The sequence below is a fragment of the Lemur catta genome, chromosome 17 (genome assembly GCF_020740605.2).
Source record: "Lemur catta isolate mLemCat1 chromosome 17, mLemCat1.pri, whole genome shotgun sequence".
In the NCBI taxonomy this organism is placed as follows: Eukaryota; Metazoa; Chordata; class Mammalia; order Primates; family Lemuridae; genus Lemur; species Lemur catta.
The window spans coordinates 24521911-24540399 of record NC_059144.1 but is presented as its reverse complement, the minus strand read 5'-3'; the positions used below and the strand labels follow the sequence as shown (position 1 = coordinate 24540399).

At 40.8% G+C, this 18489-nt stretch overlaps 1 protein-coding gene and 1 pseudogene across 1 annotated transcript in view; one reads left to right on the top strand and one right to left on the bottom strand.

Moving 5' to 3' along the window:
* Positions 1 to 18489, top strand: part of MAPRE1 (microtubule associated protein RP/EB family member 1) — a 28185-nt gene that overhangs the window by 2084 nt on the left and 7612 nt on the right. Inside the window, exons 2-5 of the mRNA XM_045528826.1 lie at positions 2766 to 2889; positions 11269 to 11414; positions 13384 to 13591; positions 16353 to 16474. Coding sequence (XP_045384782.1) covers positions 2769 to 2889; positions 11269 to 11414; positions 13384 to 13591; positions 16353 to 16474 — 597 coding nt within the window. The 5' untranslated portion in view covers positions 2766 to 2768. The remainder of the gene's footprint in view (positions 1 to 2765; positions 2890 to 11268; positions 11415 to 13383; positions 13592 to 16352; positions 16475 to 18489) is intronic.
* Positions 4971 to 5634, bottom strand: LOC123622449 (annotated as a pseudogene).

The following is an 18489-nucleotide window of genomic DNA, read 5'->3' as shown; positions in this document are numbered from 1 at the left end:
GTCAGGAGACACGTGGCTTTACCAGCTGCTACATTTTAGGGTAGCATGACACACACAATACCTGATATATATATGAATGTCTCTATAATAGATTACAAGTGCTCAGCCTGGGACCATATTTTTTGCTTGGATGTCTCTGCTTGGTACCTAATAATAGCATTTTGCACAGAGTATACATTTCATTTATTTATTCATTTAGGGATTTTAAACAGGGGAGACACGATGTGATTTGTGATTCAGAAAATTCTTTTGGCTGCTGTGTAAGAACAGATTGAGACAGTGAGACTAATTTGAAGACTGTTGCAGTGTATCTGGATGAGAGATGGTGGTGGCAGGTCTCAGGCACTGTTTTTAGCACTGGAGATAGGCGGATGAGTGAGACAAGGTCCCTATCCTGGACCTTGTTTGTTTAATACCTCTTATGTGTTGAAACCATACCAAATATGTTGTATACCTTGTCTCGTTTAAACCTCTCCATGATCCTTTTCAGATAGGTGGTATTAACTTGTAAGACAACTGAGGTACATTAAGTAACTTGTCCAAGGTCACACAACTAATGAATGACAGCCTCACATGCAAACCTAGGTCCCCCTGACTTGAAATTCTTAGCTCTTTGCCTTGAGTGAATTTTCTCCTGGTCCAAATCTGGTCTGGGAATGGTTCAGAAATGAAGAGTTAATGACAATCTAGTGTGATAATTCTTGTCATAGAGATTTGAATGAAGTACCTTGGGAACATAGGGATTAATTTCCCAGAGGATTCAGGAACTAAATTGTGTGAGTGTCTTGCGTAACATGGTTTTATCAGCTTACTTGGGGAATGTAGGAGTGTTGATGGTTTGCTTTCTGAAAAAAGTTTATATGGATATATTTTTCTGTCTTTGGCACTATCCTGCCAACCTGAAAACAAATAGCATTTTACTGAGTGCTCATTATGTGTAGTTACTGTGTCAAGTGCCATGAGGAATGTGAGGGGACACAGTCTTGGTAAGTCATTTACCTTTATAGACCTCAGTCACCCCTGCTCATAAAAAGAGGATCCGTGTCTCTTCTGCCTCTCACCTCCTGTAGCTGTGTGACTCATGATGCTTGCAGCAGCTTAGCACAGGAGGTGGATGTGGAAAGACCAACTCATACGTAGTTACTAGGTGGAGGGAATGAAGTGCCACAAGAGTGCAAAAGGCTGGGATCTCGTGGTGGTTCTAGATTGCTCTGTATCTCTCTACCCCCGCGCCTCCCGCCTCCCCCAATGTTGCTGTCTGTGAAATCAAGAAAAAGTGTCAAGGTCACTATGAAATCTAGTATTGTATAATGTGTCCTTGTGGTAACTGCTCAGGGAATTCATTTAGATCTGTATTAGCCTGCCTTTATCTCATATTGCTTATGTCTTCCCTCCCTACCATCTGTTCTCCACCAGCAGTCAGGATGATCTTTTTCAAACTTTAATGAGAGGGAGATTCTACCCCACTTAATACCTGACAATGGATTCCTTAACAGTTAGAATAAAGTCCAGACTCCTTCCCCTGGTCTGCAAAGCCTTAATATGATCTGGCCTCTTAACTTCTATTCCTGTTCCTGCTCACCCCTCGTGCTCACTGGGCTGCAGCACCCTTCTAGATACGATCTCCATGTGGCTACTTCCTTCTGATTCTTAAGCTCAGCTGTCATCTCAGAGAGGCTTTCTCTGACCACATTCCCTAAACCCCATTGCCTGAGTGGTTGGTATGAAATGATGTTTGTTAGTGTATTGGGTCAGACTTGCGACTACTAGAATGTGAACTCCCTGTAGATGGGCACCTTGTCTCTTGCTTATCTATTTCCCGATCCCTAGAACAGTGCCCAGCATGTCCCAGAGCTCAGTAAACATTTCCTGAATGAATGAGGGATGACTGAACTGGTGCTCATTGACCATGGCACCCACATTTGCTAGCTTTTTACATTAGATTTGTTGCTGTTTATTGTTTTGAATTTGAAAGCCTAGCAGAAAGGTAAGGGGAGAGAATGCGGATGATCGGGCTGGGTGAGCTTGGCTGCCAATCTCCAGGGCCTCTCTTTTCTCACTTGTAAAATGAGGGAAATGAGATGAACCTTGCAGTGGGTTGTCAGGATTAAATGACAAGTGTATGTGAAGCACCTACACTTAGTAGGCCCTCAGATGCCCTCCTGTCCCCAGGTGGCTCTGCAGAAATTAATTACCAAGGCCTGTTCACTTGTAAGGTAATCATTGGACATTGCCTTTGTAGTGCCTAGGTACTTAAAAGCTTATTTACTTTTCAATTATGAAAGTAGATATAGTCTTTAAAGAACATTTGGGGAATAGTGAAAACTATAAAGAGGAATTAATAAAAGCCTGCCATCTGAAGACTGCTGTGAACATTTTGATATCTTAATGGATAAACTTGGACTGATGGGTTTTCTAAACAGAATGTTCTTGTTTATGCATTCACTTCCCTTCATAAAGCACTTACTCATCCCTTTACTTAGGGCTTTTTGTCGTTTAAAATTTTATATCAATCACATTAAAATAGGGCCTAAGTTTTAGACTGACTCATGTTGGGCAATTCATTTCAGGTCCTGTTTACATGTGGAAATCCAGGCTTATGGCTGGAATCCTAGTGTCTCTGGTTTGGCCTCTCTGGGAAGAAGGTGAGGCTTAAAAATTGAGTGTTCCCACAGGTTTGCTGTAGGTGACTCTCCAGGAAACACTTGCCCTCACTTGCATGCCTACTCTAACTTGAGCCCTTCTCTTTTCCTTGCATGCTGTAGAAGATGGCAGTGAATGTATACTCGACATCAGTCACCAGTGATAACTTAAGTCGACATGATATGCTGGCCTGGATCAATGAGTCTCTGCAGTTGAATTTGACAAAGATCGAACAGTTGTGCTCAGGTAAGAGAACTCTGTTAGACCACTTTTCTAGGAATGCCTGCAGGTCCTTCTGGAATGTGCAGGCCTGTATCTGACTGCAAAGCCACACAGAGAAGTTCAGGGTCTATTTTAGGACCACCCAACTTCTTCTCTCAGCCCTGCCTTGCTTCTGCTTCAAAAAGGAACTGTGCTTAGAGCATGCTTTGGCCTGTGAGTCCACTGTCTTACACTGTAGAGAGACTGCATTCTGAGGCCTGCGGCCCAACCCTGGCTTCTTAGTCTGTACTCTTGTGAATCCAAATTTCACGTTTTATTTGAGGACAATTATTGTACTATAATTCTGGTTTTATATTAGTTCATCAGTGGCATTTCTTATTCCCAAAAAGCACAAGACCAAAGTCAGGAAAATGCCATTTCAGCCACAGTTTTATTGAACTGCTATTTAACAGTTTGGCAGAGAAGTGATGATTTAAAACAAGAACAAAAACACGCTCTCTTTCTAGATAATTGTATAATATTTAGAAAACTAGAAAGAAGAAAATAAAAAATGCCTGTAATTCCTTTATTCAGAGAAAGTCACTATTTGGATATTTTTTTCTTTCTGTCACCTTTTTGTGTATGTTTTGTGTCACCTATTTTTATGTATTCTACCTTCATTTAACTTTATACTGTGGATATTCTTCAGTGTCATTCAGTAACTTGGAAATAATTATTTTTTTTATTTTTTAGGCTGTTTTTTTTTATTTCAGCATATTATGGGGGTACAAAAGTTTAGGTTACGTATACTGCCCTTGTCTCCCCTCCTCCCACCCCGAATCTGGAAGTAATTATTTTGAATGGCTGTATACTCTTTCTTTGGATGTGCTGGAGTTGTTTAATCTCATCACAATTTTTGGACATTTAGGCTGTTTCTGATTTTTCCATTATGTATAATAGATAGGTTGAGTATCTTTTAACATAAATCTTATCTCAATTTATTTCCTCAGTGATTCCTACAAATGGAATTACTAGATCAAAAAGTGTGAACTTTAGGCTCTTGGTAATTATTTTTCATAAAGCTGTTATCAGTTTATACTTCCTTGAAAGACTTTTGTCTTAAACCTTTTGAGAGTTTTACTGACTGTCCTTGAGTCCTGACATGGTAAGGAACATGTCAGGGTTATAAAACTCGATCTACGACATGTAAGAGATGGAGTCAGGAATATGGATTTTGGAATATTTGCATATACATAGATATCTTGGGGATGGGACCCAAGTCTAAACATGAAATTTGTTTATGTTTCATATACTCTTTATATACAAAGCCTGCAAGTAATTTTATAATTTTGTGCGTGAAACAAAGTTTGTGTACATGAGGTCACGTATGGAATTTTTCATTTGTGGCATCATGTTGGTGCTCAAAAAGTTTTTGGATTTTGGGGTTATGGATGCTCTACCTGTAGTGCTTAAATTCTTATCTTGTTCATGGGATAGAACATCAGAACCCTTTGCTTCTCTAGTAATAACTAGTCACTTAATTGACCACCTATGTGCCAGGGTCATGTAAGTGCTTTTAAAAGTCTCCTTCATTTAATTCTCAGTGTACTTCCATTAGGTAGGTATGGTTATTAACCCTGTTTTATAGATGAGGAAACAGGCTTACAGAAGTTGAATAACAAGTCCAGGGTTAAACAGACAAGAACAGAATTGGATCTGAACCGTGGTCCAAATCCAGAGCCATGTTCTTCAACCCCTATGCCCTACTTGCTTTTCAGGCTGTTTTTTTTTTTTTTTTTTAACTGATGACAGTTTGGATTGGTTTAAAACTATTGTTATTGCTTACATGATTTTTTTTTTCTTTTTGCAAGTCCAACATTCTTGGTTTATAATAAAATGTGTGAAGTGTTTTTTTAAAAAAAGAAAAAGCAGTAAAACCATCAGTGCCATGTATTGGAGAAGTCCAATACCTTACAAATGTTGCTTAACAAGTTGCATAGAAACATGTCTGGAAGCAACCTATAACTGAAAAGAAACTACTTGTTTTTACCATTTTACATTATTCTTGTCTCTAGTATTTTCTCCTTCCTGAATAGAAATTCACACTCTATAATTTTTCTCTTCAGTCAGCCATTCTGTGCTGTCGCCACTTGCGTATTTCCAAAATCATCATCATCTTCATGTGTTCTCTTCAAACTGCCTGTGGTTCCAGAATGAACAGATAATGACCTTCCTATCTGGAGAGGTGACATCATCTATATTGTTAATTTTGCTAGGTAGATGGCTTCATATTCCTGAAGTTGATGGACAAATCCAGTATTAGGATTAATACAAAATCTTTCTTGAACATAAACAAATGCTTCTCTGTACTTCATTCCAAATGTTTCCATAATGTATGCAGTAACAAACACAGCACTTCTGGAGATCCCTGGATTTCCATGCACAAGAACGTTTCCTCCAGTTTGTAAATTCTCATCAATAAATTTTTTAGTCAAAGAGAACAAACATATTTTATTTCAACTGGATTATCTGCAGTATCCAAGACTAAATATTTAAATATTGAAAATTTGGTTTAATAAAGTTTGCTTCAATATTTTGTTGTATGCATGTTATATGGGTTATTCCATGTTTCTGTAGTATAAATAGCTTGCTTTTCATAGCAGACGAATATGGGCCTAAGAACAATCCAGGTAAAATTTCCTGCATCTTTCCTTTCATAGTGTAGGTCCACTCCTCAGTATCTTCTTTGCACTGTGGAAGGGAAGGGAACTCCAGCTTCACATCCTCCATGGTCCCAGCCTGCAGGCTGATAGGCGGGTGGGAGGGTGTTATCTTGCTGGCTTGACCCTGGGCTGGCAGTGGCAGCAGCGAAAGGAAGGAGGGCTGGTAGAGCAGAGGGTTGACAGGCAGGCGGTGAGCTTACAGCTAACACAGGCAGACTAGAGGGTCCCAGCAACCCCAGTGGTGGCAGTGGCAAGCAGCAGCAGTGACAGCGGGGAAGAGGAGGGTTAGGAGTCTTATACCCAGCCGCCATGCCACTGCTCTCTCCTTCTGCCTCTGCTTACATGATTTGTTTTTGAGTTTGGCTTCTGTACTTCCTTATTTTATAGCTGGGTCCTAGTCTTGGTCTTAGTTTCATTTGCTTGTCTTGTTACTTCCCCTGTGAGGTTTGATTTCAGTTTTGCAGATAGTCAGAGGGGGGCTACCTCTGAAGCTGTGCAGTAAAACAGTGGTGCCCAAGACCATGTTTATTAGACGTTAGTTACTTTGTTGGTTGTAGACATGGGTTGTTAGCTCTACATCTGTGCTGCCGCCACCCCCTTTTCTATTAGTTTCCTCAGTATTCATCTCTATATCCCCATTTGTTTGAGGCTTTTAAAGCACTTGTTTGCCCTGTGATCCTGTGACTAATGTGGGGATGAGGTCATCCGAGTTTTCATTGGAGACAGCTTTTTCACCAGCAGTTTTTCCCTAAAATTTACCTATTTGTATAAATATACTCCAAAGTAAATTTCACTTAGTTAATTAGAAAATGGCGATTTCTTTTCGTGTACAGATAAGTTGCACATGTGCCAGTCTGGCTCCAGGTTTATCTCATGTAGGCAGGGAGCTGTCATGGACAGGACTGGGCATGAAGAGGCTTCAGTGTGCTCTGAGCCATGTGACTTTGGACAAGTCCCTTAATGTTCTAGTAGTTCTTCACCTGTGAACTGAGGCCGTAGTACCTGGCCCACTTGTTGGCGGTTGTGAGGATCGCCTATAATAGTAACCCTCAGATATTGATTCTATGCCAGACCTTTAAGGTGAGTATAGATCTCTTGATGGGGGAGGCATGTCCTTTTTTTTTTTTTTTTTTTTTTTTTTTACGGAGGGGGAAACTGTCCATGGGCACAGCTCTTGTATCCTGGTTTTGAACCCAAAATCTGTCTGAGCACACAGTCCAGATACTTTCTGCTGTATGCATGTTAACATCTTTTAAAGAAGCATTTGGAGGAGAGTTAAATAAATGTAAATTACATATAATTAATTACAGTTATGCTGTTTCACTATAAAACCTGTGAGGTATTTCAATTTTGCCTGTTGCTTGCCTGCCACTTTTCTTTTCCCAGATAAAGTGCTTTTCCCCAGTAGAAAGTAAGTGCAGGACATTTAACTGCAATTGGTAAACATACTTTTATTCATTCATAACTAGCTCTCTTCTTGCAAGCTGTGTAGGACCTCTCTTGGAGTATGTAGATGGTTGCATTGTGTTTTATGTTGGTGTGTGGAAAACCAGGCCTCACTTCCAGTATGAGAGAAAACAAGATGAGCCAGATGCTGTGTCCCTGAAGAAGGCTTGCTGCCAAGGATGGGCATGAGAGAGAGAGTGAGATTTCGCAGGTCCTTGGGCTTACTGAGACCCAAGGAGAATTCTAGTAGTTTTTAACACTGGTGCCTCATCCCTCCTGATCTTAGCTCTGATGAGCAGAGGATCAAGCAGACCAGAATTCTCCACTAAACATAAACTTTAAAAGGTAGGAAAGGTTTTCCCCTGAGAGCGCGAAGCCCTGAGGCCCTGTACTGTTGATGTGCTGCTGCCTGTGAAGTGGATGAGTTTTGTCAGCACTGTGGGCTCCCCTGCCCGCGGGGTTGAACTTAGCATTTGCTTGGCTCTGGTAGGGAGATGAGGCGAGGATAACTTTCAGTGACAGAGTTGGCCCATTGTTGCAAAATTCATTATTACATTCTGTAGTTTCTCATCAAGAAAAAAAATATGATCACAGAGAATGATTTTGATGAGGGATTGTTTTTGTCAAAAAGGAGGCACTGGGGTGGCTCACGCCTATAATCCTAGCACTCTGGGAGTCCAAGGTGGGGGGATCACTTGAGGTCAGGAGTTCAAGACCAGCCTGAGCAAGAGCGAGACCCCATCTCTACTAAAAATAGAAAAAATTAGCTGGGTGTGGTGGTGTGTGTCAGTAGTCCCAGCTGCTCGGGAGGCTGAGGCAGGAGGATCGTTTGAACCCAGGAGTTTGAGGTTGCTGTGAGCTAGGCTGATGCCATGACACTCTAGTCCTGGCAACAGAGCAAGACTGTCTCAAAAAGAAGCGGGGTAGGGGGCACTGGTTGCCTTTGTCAACCATTCCTCTGTTCCCCCAGTTCCATTCCATATTCAGGACACTGCATTTTCTTAAGGGCCTAGCATGGTGTTTAGCACATGTAGAGGGGTCTTCACTGAATGTTCTTGGCTCTCCCCTTTTCTTCCTTGTCTTCTTCCCGCCAGCCTGGCCTTCTTTATAGTTCTTCTGTTGCAGAGATTAGGAGATATTGCCAGGTAAATGCTAGATTCCTTTTGCCTCAGCTTACCGTGGGACCCTGACAGCCCTTGAGTTGTGTAAGACAGCTTGTCGTTCTTGTTCTTGCTGCACTGTTAATGACTGGTCTTCCTGCTCTGAGAAGGTATTACCATGCCCTTAACCAGCTCCCCCACTTGGATCTGGTCCGGTATTTTGTCTATAGGGTACTTCCCCCCACCTCTCATTACTTAAGTTTCAGCTTTGTTTTCTCTTCAGGCAGGCTCCCTTTTCCAGGTACTCTACTTATGGCCATGATTCCACCTGTCTTCAGTGTCCCAGGCATGAGGGGTATCTTTTCAGGCTAATTCACAAAGTCCTATTTGTCTTCTTTCTGTTTGAAGGCTCTTTTGGATCTAGCCCCTTCTCAGACAGCTCAGTGTTGTCAACAGTGGCCTCATAACTGGGCACTAGTTGCAAGTCCTCCAGGCTTCAACTTCTCTCTTTTCTTTCATTTTGTTTTTGTTCCCACTCCTCCCCAAATTCCTAATTCCAGCTTTCGTCTTGTCACTACATACGTCTGCAGCCTAAGAGCCTTTTTTTTTTTTTTTTTTTTGGAGACAAGGTCTCAACTCTTGTCATCCCAGCAGGAGTACAATGGTGTCATAATAGCTCACTGCAACCTGAAATTTCTGGGTTCAAGTGATCCTCCTGCCTCAGCCTCCCGAGTAGCTAGGACTACTGACACACACCACCACACCCAGCTAATTTTTTCTACTTTTAGTAGAGACTGGATCTCACTCTTGCTCAGGCTGGCCTTGAACTCCTGACCTCAAGTGATCCTCCCACCTCGGCCTCCCAGAGTGCTAGGATTATAGGTGTGAGCTGTCACGCCCGACCTATTTTCAAATTTTATCCATCTTTAAGATGACTCAAGCCTCACTCCCCGAAGCTGGAACATGCTTGCATTTAGTAGTCAGTGCGTGTTTCCTATGTGTTAGTGTTAAAACATTGGGAATTCTTAATCTGGAGTCTTCTGATAGATGAGCATCTATTCTATGCAGAATGTTGGCTGCAGCTTTCATTTAATTCCCTAAGGGACCATTGACCTGAAAGGGTTGAGAGCCAGTGTACTTGAGATACGGTGATTGTTTGGCACCAAGGCTGCATTGTGCCCTTGTTTTGTGGTCTCTGCTTGTAGCACAGAGCCTGTTAGAATGGAGCTATGGCAGTCAGTGGAGACATGGCACTTGATGCCATGATGCAGCTTATCCTACCCTAAGTCTGTCTGCATCCTCATGCCACAGATTTTGTGGGCCAGTGGCCACCAAAGAGGGGTCCTCTTCTAGCCCTGCTTGTGTTGCTAGCCTTTGTCCTGGTCATGGCTATATTTATTATTAAGACAGAGGCTGAGGGGAAGGCCCCATTTTTAATCTATTCTGTACTAGTTGAGACATAGGCCAGGAGTTTTCAGCTCTTTTTCCTATAAAAAGCAGCTTACATACTTTTTTCTTTTAAAAATGTACCTTCTTCTTTTGTGTTTTGATTATAAAAACAATATTCCCTATAGTACATAATAAAAGTTTTAAAAAAATATAATACATTCAGTACCACCTCCCAGAGATGGCCACTATTGACTATTTTTGATCTACAAAACAATAAATTTATATGACTTATCCTAATAACATTGTGGTTTTTTTTTAGTCTTTTTGTGCATGTGTATTAAGATAGAAATTTTTACATATATCAAGACATTTTATAGATTTTATTTTTTGAGACAGAGTCTTGCTCTGTTGCTCATACTAGAGTGCCATGGCATCAGCCTAGCTCACAGCAACCTCAAACTGCTGGGCTCGAGCAGTCCTCTTGCCTCAGCCTCCTGAGAGGCTGGGACTACAGGCACACACCACCACGTCAGGCTAATTTTTTCTATTTGTAGTAGAGATGGGGTCTTGCTCTTGCTTGGGCTGGTCTCGAACTCCTAAGTTCAAGCAGTTCTCCCACATCCACCTCCCAGAGTGCTAGGATTACAGACGTGAGCTACTGTGCCCAATCTATTGATAGTTTTTGTATCTTGTTTTTCCTTCTAGTATTATATCTTGAACTTTTCTCCAAAAAGTAAAAAATGTTTATATAAAATTCTATCAGTAGGATTAGATGCTAAAATTTATATAATTAATTGTTCCTACTTTTGAAAATACAGAAATGTAGAGTTTCTGTTTTTTACTCCTGTGAATAAAGTTTCGTGCATAAATCTTTGTCCTTTATTTATTTATTTATTTATTTATTTATGAGACAAAGTCTCACTGTGTTGCCCTTGGTAGAGTGCAGTGGCGTCATCATAGCTCACTGGAGCCTTGAACTCCTAGGCTCAAATGATCCTTCTGCCTCAGCCTCCCAAGTAGCTGGGACTACAGGCACTTGACACCATACCTGGCTAATTTTTCGGTTTTTGTAGAGATGGGGTCTCAGTGTTGCTGAGACTGGTCTTGAACTCCTACCCTCACACAGTCCTCCCACCTCGGCCACCCAAAGTGCTTGAATTACAGGCATGAGCCACCATGCCCAGCCTAAATTTTTATTAGAGGAACACAAAAATGTCTTCTATTCAACTTTGTTTATAAAATGATAGGTTAAGTATATTTAGAGATGTAAAAAGCCCAGGGAGACAGAGATCTTAGGAAAAAAAATTCTTTTTAACCTAGGTCTGAAGATCGATCTCTGAAATCCCTCTTCTCCCCAACGGAGACAAAGGTGTGTCCTTGTGAAAAATCAGAAAATGTCACCTTTTTTCTATCCTAGGCGTTCACTTTTCTTTCTTGTGGTCATTTTATCTTCATGATGATTTCTAATGAAGAACAGGAGTTATAAAATTTTATAGAAGCATTCCTTTTCTTGTTATAGGCTTCCAAATTGCAAGTGTATTGTAGAATTTATAAGGTAAAATCAGTCTTGTTATAGGTTTTAAAAAATTGACTTCAAATTCAAGTAGTAATTAAGCTTCTGGTTTTTGTAGGTCCACTTTACAACTTCTTAGATTGTATTTAGGTTAAGTGACTCTGGGAAAAAGCTCATCATATGTCTTTAATGGTAGTATTCAGTGACCTAGTCTAGTGTTTATTGTATTTTTCTGTTGCTGTTGTTCATTCAGGGGCTGCGTATTGTCAGTTTATGGACATGCTGTTCCCTGGCTCCATTGCTTTGAAGAAAGTGAAATTCCAAGCTAAGCTAGAACATGAGTACATTCAGAACTTCAAAATACTACAAGCAGGTTTTAAGAGGATGGGTGTTGACAAAGTAAGTAAATGTTATTGTTTTATTTAGGTTAATGTTTCTTAACTAATGATTGTTATTAAAGATATGGATGCTAACCTATGACTTAGGACTTTTTTTTTCTTTTTCCAATTTATGTAGTTATCTTTTCTCTGGTTAACATTGAATTTACTTGGAGCGAAGTGTCTCTCTACCCTCCTTACCCCTCTTGCTGTCTTTCTTCATCATCTGTGAAGTTAGTAACTGTTTGTAGGAGTTAACCTGTAAATCTGGGCCAGTGATTTTTTCTTTTTTAATTACTGTTGAATCTTTATTAGTCTGAGATCTAACTCTCTTAATCTTTGGATTTACTTCTGTAAAGCACACTGTACAAAGAATTAAATAGTTTCAATAGAGGAGATTCCAGAAATAATTGCTTTTTATGGCATGGTACAAGGAGAATCCCTGGTAGGTGTTGGGAAGCTCCCTCCTGCCCCCAAGGTTATTTGAAGTTACCAGAAACATGGTACACCAGGCTTCATTAGCACAAATATTACCTCTGTTTTAGCAGATAATAGATTATTATAAAATTAAGCAGTTTGGTTTTACCCCTCCCCCATGTCCCCATTAGAAAGGTTTATCCTTTTAAGCCATTTTGAGGGGATTAACAATTTTTAAGGGATAAAGTTTGTAATATCTCCTAATTATCTTACTGGTGTGTCTGGTTTTTATTTATTTTGAAATTGGTCTTATTTTAGTTTTGTCTCTGTACAATACATAAAATAAGCATTTGTAGTATAAGGATATCATTTAGTTTCGAGATATAGTTTAAATAAGGATAGCTTATATATAATAGTTTTTCTGTTTCTTTTTATGGAATTATATTTTAGTTTTTGAACGTAGAGAATTTCTAAAGTATACAAAAGTGGTAATAGTGTATAAATAGTAAATAGTATAATAAATAGTAAATAAGTAGTGTGATGATCCTTCATGTATCTCAGCAGTTAGCATGGTTGATTTTGTTTCATATCTACCTCTATCCCATCCTATGTATTCCTGGGTTATTTTGAAGTGAGTCCAGACATAGTATTTTATTTGTAAATGTTTCAGTATCATACAAAGTATTTTTTAAAAATTACATTTGTCAGAGGGGTGGATATAGTTTAGGTTATTACATATATTTTTATAATAAATACCATTGCAGTCGGAATCTTTGGAGATTAAAAGATAGTTATTCTCGAGTCAGGGAAAAGGCAAAAGAATAAACAATAATGAAAAGATACTTAAACTCTTGCCAACATCTCAGTGATTTGAATACCTGATGACACTGTATTCTTGTGTCCTTAAGTAGGTTTTTTTTTTTTTTTTGAGATGGGGTCTTGCTGTGTTGCCCAGGCTGGTCTCAAACTCTTGGACTCAAGCAATCCCCCTGCCTTATCCTCTCAGGTAGCTGAGACTACAGGTGTACACCATGGTGCCTGACAAGTATGTTTTAATAGGATTGAAATTACTTGAAAACCAAGTCATTTTGTAGAAATCTATCTGGGGACTGCTTCTGCACCTTGTCCTATTTTGAAGTCAGAACTGTCTTTAACACAGTTCACTATAGATGCCTGTGGTTGGTTTGTGCTATGGATTTCATGCTTTGTAAGAACCACTATGGCCATGCAAGTTATGTGGGGGATTTACTCTTTATAGCGAAATAACACTTGTACCATGTTTGAGGGTATGTTTGGATGTGTGTATGTGACTTATATGGTACCTGTTCTTTTTTGTTTCTGATTTCTTTTCACAAATTTGAGGGATTGGAGAGGGTTTGTTAGGTGTAGGTACTCTGTTGAAGGCAAATTGAATGAAACTTGCTTTATAAATTTCTAAGGGCTTAGAACTGAGTTCTCTAAAATACTTTTTTCTCCTTTTGGCAGAGCTTTATACCGATTTGCTGCATGGACAAGTTTGATGCTTGCCAAAAGCCTCTTGCTTTGGGCTAAATAGTCTTGATTTTTCTCTGCAGATAATTCCTGTGGATAAATTAGTAAAAGGAAAGTTTCAGGACAATTTTGAATTCGTTCAGTGGTTCAAGAAATTTTTTGATGCAAACTATGACGGAAAAGACTATGACCCTGTGGCAGCCAGACAAGGTCAAGAAACTGCAGTGGCTCCCTCCCTTGTTGCTCCAGCTCTGAATAAACCGAAGAAACCTCTCAGCTCTAGCAGTGCAGGTAAAAAAACAACAACCCAAAAACGTTATTTCCAAATAATGGTATTCCAGGTACTCATTCAACATTCAGCCAGAATTTCTTGAGTAGCCACAGGCTTGGGGATCTTAAGCATGATCCCAGGCTTGTGGCAGGAGCATGGAATGTGGTGTCAGGGAGATTGTGTTTGTCCTTAGATCCTCGTAGCCCTCTGTAAGGAAGCCACTTCAACTCTGCCTCACAGTTTCCTCCTCTGTAAAATGAGAATTTTAATACTTGCCCCAGAGGGTTGTTTTTGTTACTGTATACAATTTGCTAAAGCTTTTTAGTTGTATGGAATAGAAATCCCTCAGGCTAGCTCACATAAGAGATATTTAGTTCAGAAACAAGGGCATTTTTCACAGAACTCTCGGATGGGAAGTTACAATCAGACCTGAACTCCCAGGACCTGAAGGAGCTGTTTAGGTCTCTCAGAAACCGTTCTTGGCTGTCTCCTTCATCACTCTGTAGATCAGCTTCCTTTGCTTACTCACGGCTTTCCTGCTTTCCCTAGAACTTTAGCTGGTAAGGAGTTTTGGCTTGCCATGATGCTAACCGAATCTAGGAGGCAGGTTTTAGACTGATTTTAGAGAGCTTGTTGAAAAGGCATTGTCTTGATAAGTTTCCCAAGATATGTTTGCAATAGTATATTTGTAGAACATACAAAATTTTGGGATAGGCTAGATGTTCTGCAGTTGCTAATTCCTCCTTTTCCAGAGGATGGCAGGGTCCCATAATTCCTTGAGAGAGGCTGATCCATCTGGTAGGTAGAGAGAGGGTAGGTTGAGTATTTTGTAAACAGCTTTATGGAGATAAGTTTCACATGCAATCCATTTTACCCACTTAAATTGTACAGTTCATGTTTTTTAGTATAGTCAAAGACTTGTGTAACCGTCACCACAATTTTGGAACATTTTCATCATTCTAAAAAGAAACTTCGTGCATACTGAATAGCAGTCACTTCCTGTTTTCCCCTAACTCTTCCCCCTTCCCCTAGTCCTAGGCAACCACTCATCTGCTTTCTGTCTCTGTGGATTTGCTTACTCTGAACATTTCCTGTAAGTGGAATCATAGAGTATGTGGTCTTTTGTGCCTGGCTTCTTTAACTTAGCATTATGTTTTCAAGGTTCATCCATGCTGTGGCATGTGTCAGTACTTTATTCCTTTTCATTGTAGAATAATATTCCATTGTATGGTTATGTATTTATTTACCAGTTGATGGTCATTTGGATTGTTTCCACTTTTTGGCTATTATGAATGGTGCTGCCGTGAACATTGACATACAGTTTCTCTGTAGACATGTTTTAACATCTCTCGGATATAGACCCAAGAGTATATACTCTTGGAGCGGAATTGCTGGGCCATATTGGGACTCTGTGTTTAACCTTTTGCAGAGCTGCCTGTTTTTCAAAGTGGCTGAACCATTTACATTCCCATCAACAGTATATGAGGGTTCCAATTTCTCTAGATAGTGAGTACTTTTATTCTTTGGCTGTTTAGAATGCACATAGATAATTGTGTGCATTTCATATTTCAGATGCTGCTAACAGGTGAGTGGAGACTTGCATCAAGCATTTAGACTTTGGGATAAACATATACTAGCAAGAGCCATCCAGAGGAAATGCCTTTTACTGGAGGTGAAAGGCCTTGTGATTATGGAGTTTGGGGTGTCAGGAAGATTAGATATTTCCAAGCCTGGCACAATGTACAAACTTTACAAAATAATTGCTAAGTGAATAAGTAAATGAGACCAGGTGTGGTGGCTCATGCCTGTAATCCCAGCACTTTGGGAGGCCAAGGTGGGAGGATTACCGGAGGCCAGGAGTTTGAGAGCAGCCTAGGCAACACAGCGAGACCGTGCCTCTACAAAAAATAAGAAAAATTAGCTGGGCATGGTGGTGGGCGCATGTAGTCCCAGCTATTTGGGAGGCTGAGGAAGGAGTATTGCTTGAGCCCAGGAGTTTGAGGTTGCAGTGAGCTATGAATCTCGCCACTGTACTCTAGCCTGGGCAACACAGCAAGACCCTGTTTTCAAAAAAAAAAAATAATAATTTTAACTTATAGATACTTTACATCTTTTTCTTTGTCTGCTTTTGGCTATAAATACTGAGAGAAGTCTAAATCCTAGCCAATGTGATGCTTTTCTCTCCTGGCTCTTCTATAGACCTTGTAAAAGGTGCGCATAGATACAGATTTTGACGTAATTAGTGGTAAGAGTAGGCTTTCCTACCCTTATGGACTCCTTCCTTCTTCCAATAAGTAGTCTGAGGTTATGAGTTAGGAGGGATCTAACTCTCCAGATGGGGAACAGTGGGCCCCTGGCAAGTGGGCCCCTGGCAACAGCTGGGACTGTGAGCTCATGCCTGGTGTGAAGTTTGCCAGTGCTCCATAAAACTGCCCCATTGGTGGACTATTTGGATCCGTGTTAAGGTAGATCATCTGTATGCACCAAAATGACTGTACTTCTTTCAGATGATAGTCCTATTCACCACAGCAGAGAAAAGATCTCACCGAAGGACTTACTCCCAACACGAAAGATCATGGCTACAATTGGTACTTAACTGCTGTCAAGATAAACGCCACTTTAGGCAGAGGTGGGGGTGTTGTCTTGCATGCTGGGGCTCTCTAGCATTGGTTCCCTTCACTGAACACCTGTGGAAGGCAATTGGTCATAGATTTCCCTTGTTGTCTTATGATTTTTTTTTTTTTTTTTGAAATTTCTCCTCTTCAAAAACATCTCTCTCAGCTCCACAGAGGCCCATTTCAACACAGAGAACTACTTCTACGCCTAAGGCTGGCCCCGGGGTGGTGCGGAAGAATCCCAGTGTGGGCAACGGAGATGACGAAGCAGCCGAGTTGATGCAGCAGGTAGGCACCTCCAGCGTCCAGGATGTGGGTCACTATGGGGGAAAGGACACTTGCTGCTGTGACTAGCGGAGGCTTGTCCATGTTCTTAAAGGAAGATTTGCCTTGTCTGCTTTCCAGAGCATATGACATACATGAGTGCGTCAGGTGCTGTGTGGGGAGAATGAGTGTGGAGGGCAAAGAGGAGGGATTAGGCATGTCTGGGCTCTCTTACTGCAGCAGAAACCTATGTCTGTTTGGAAACCAGCACTTAGAACCCTGTTGAATGTTTCTGGAAAACTGTCAGGGTTCTGGGATTCAGAGAGTGAAAGATAAAGGAAGGCTTCTTTCTGAATAATGATTTTTAAAAAAAGATTCCAGTCTTTCTGCTGAGTCCTGGGTCCCTGGAGTTTGGAATTGAGAGTGGAACTGGTGTGAAAAGCCTGTGTTGCTTTTCTGATTCTGTTCCTAATAGTTCAGTGATTTGAAATGGCTTCTTCAGGATTAAATATCCTCCAGTGCTTGTCACAGGTCTCTGTGTGTCAAAACAAATTTTAGACTTTTAGATATTTTCTCGCTAATCCTCATATTATAGTTGTTTTATTTGTTTGCTTTTTTTTTTTTTTGGATGATTCTTTTGGTTAATTCCATTTTTTACATCCAGGATGCCCTGTGATTCCAGACAGTTTAGGATTGAACCCTTTTAGTTTCCCAAAAGCCAAGTTCTAGAACTTGGGGGAAATGACCTCTCTCTAGTGCAGAGTCTCTCGTGGCCCACATCCGTGCTGTTAAGAGATCAGGACACTGAGAGCCTGCTCAAAGTTCCTTTTGATTTTTTTTGTTCTTTTATTATGTGTGCCCCACGGTCTTAGGTGCCTTGGGAGTGTTGAGGTGATTGGGTCACCTTCCCCATCATTGGAGTCAGTGTGGCTGACTTGAGCACTGCCTGAGCACTGTTGCTGTGAAGAACAGAAGTCCTAGTGAATAAGGACACTTCCCTGTAACTACTTAATATTTCAAGGCGTGGGGTTGTACAGAAGAATAGTTAATGCCGAGACTGGGTGGCCAGTGAGCCGATCTTGTGCTCTCCAGGAGGACATGTGCCAGGTTCTATTTCACTGCTGCTCTCGCCTCAGCTCATGTGTCCTGTGTGGAGCGCAGGCTTTGGGTTACATAGATTTGGGGAGAAGTAAGAGTGGCTTTGCCATTTAACTTCTACCTGGGCAAGTCAGTTAACCTCTCTGAAGGTACTGGCTCGTGTGAAGTGGAGCTAATACTTGGTTGCAGTAGTTGAGCAGATTTCACGAACTGGTGTTAAGCCAGGTGCCTGGAATGGAGTTCAGGACCAACACCCTTGGGATAAATGAAAATGGATAAAAGACACTTGTGGTTATTAGGATTCTTGTCTGTGATCTTGATAGAGTAGAGATAGGTTCTGAAGTGTTATTTAAAAATTCACAGGAACCAGAAATTTTTTTTTTTGGCTTGTATGAAATAATGTGCATGAATAGTCATAACAAAAATAGCTAACATTTTTAAAGTGCTTATGCCATGCACTGTCTAAGCTCTTTAATTTTACTTTTGAGGTAGCCTTGTGCAATTTTACAGAAAAGGACAGTATGGCTTGGAGAGGTCAAATACCTTGAGCTGGGATTTCGACCCAGGTATGCCTGGCTCCAGAGCCTAGGTCACTCAGTCACTGCTGAATGGGAACTTGAAGGGGAGGTTGTATGACTTATCTAAGGAGTATAGAAAGTTCTTTCTCTGACTTCCACCATTGGAAATTGTCGTTATTCACCAAATAATTACTCTGGGCAAGTTGCTGCTAAGCATTGCTGAGAATACCAAGGCATGAAAGGTCTGGCCTGGGCCTAGAAGGGGTTTTGATATATTGGAGAAGATTTACCTGGTGCCAGCCTGTGATGCAAGTCCCAGATGAGGAGTATGCAAAGCAAGAACCATAAATCTTGCAGAGGTGGGGTGTGGTTGGAGTCTAGGGGGGCTTCCTTCCCGTAGGTGGTGACAGAAATTAGCTAGTT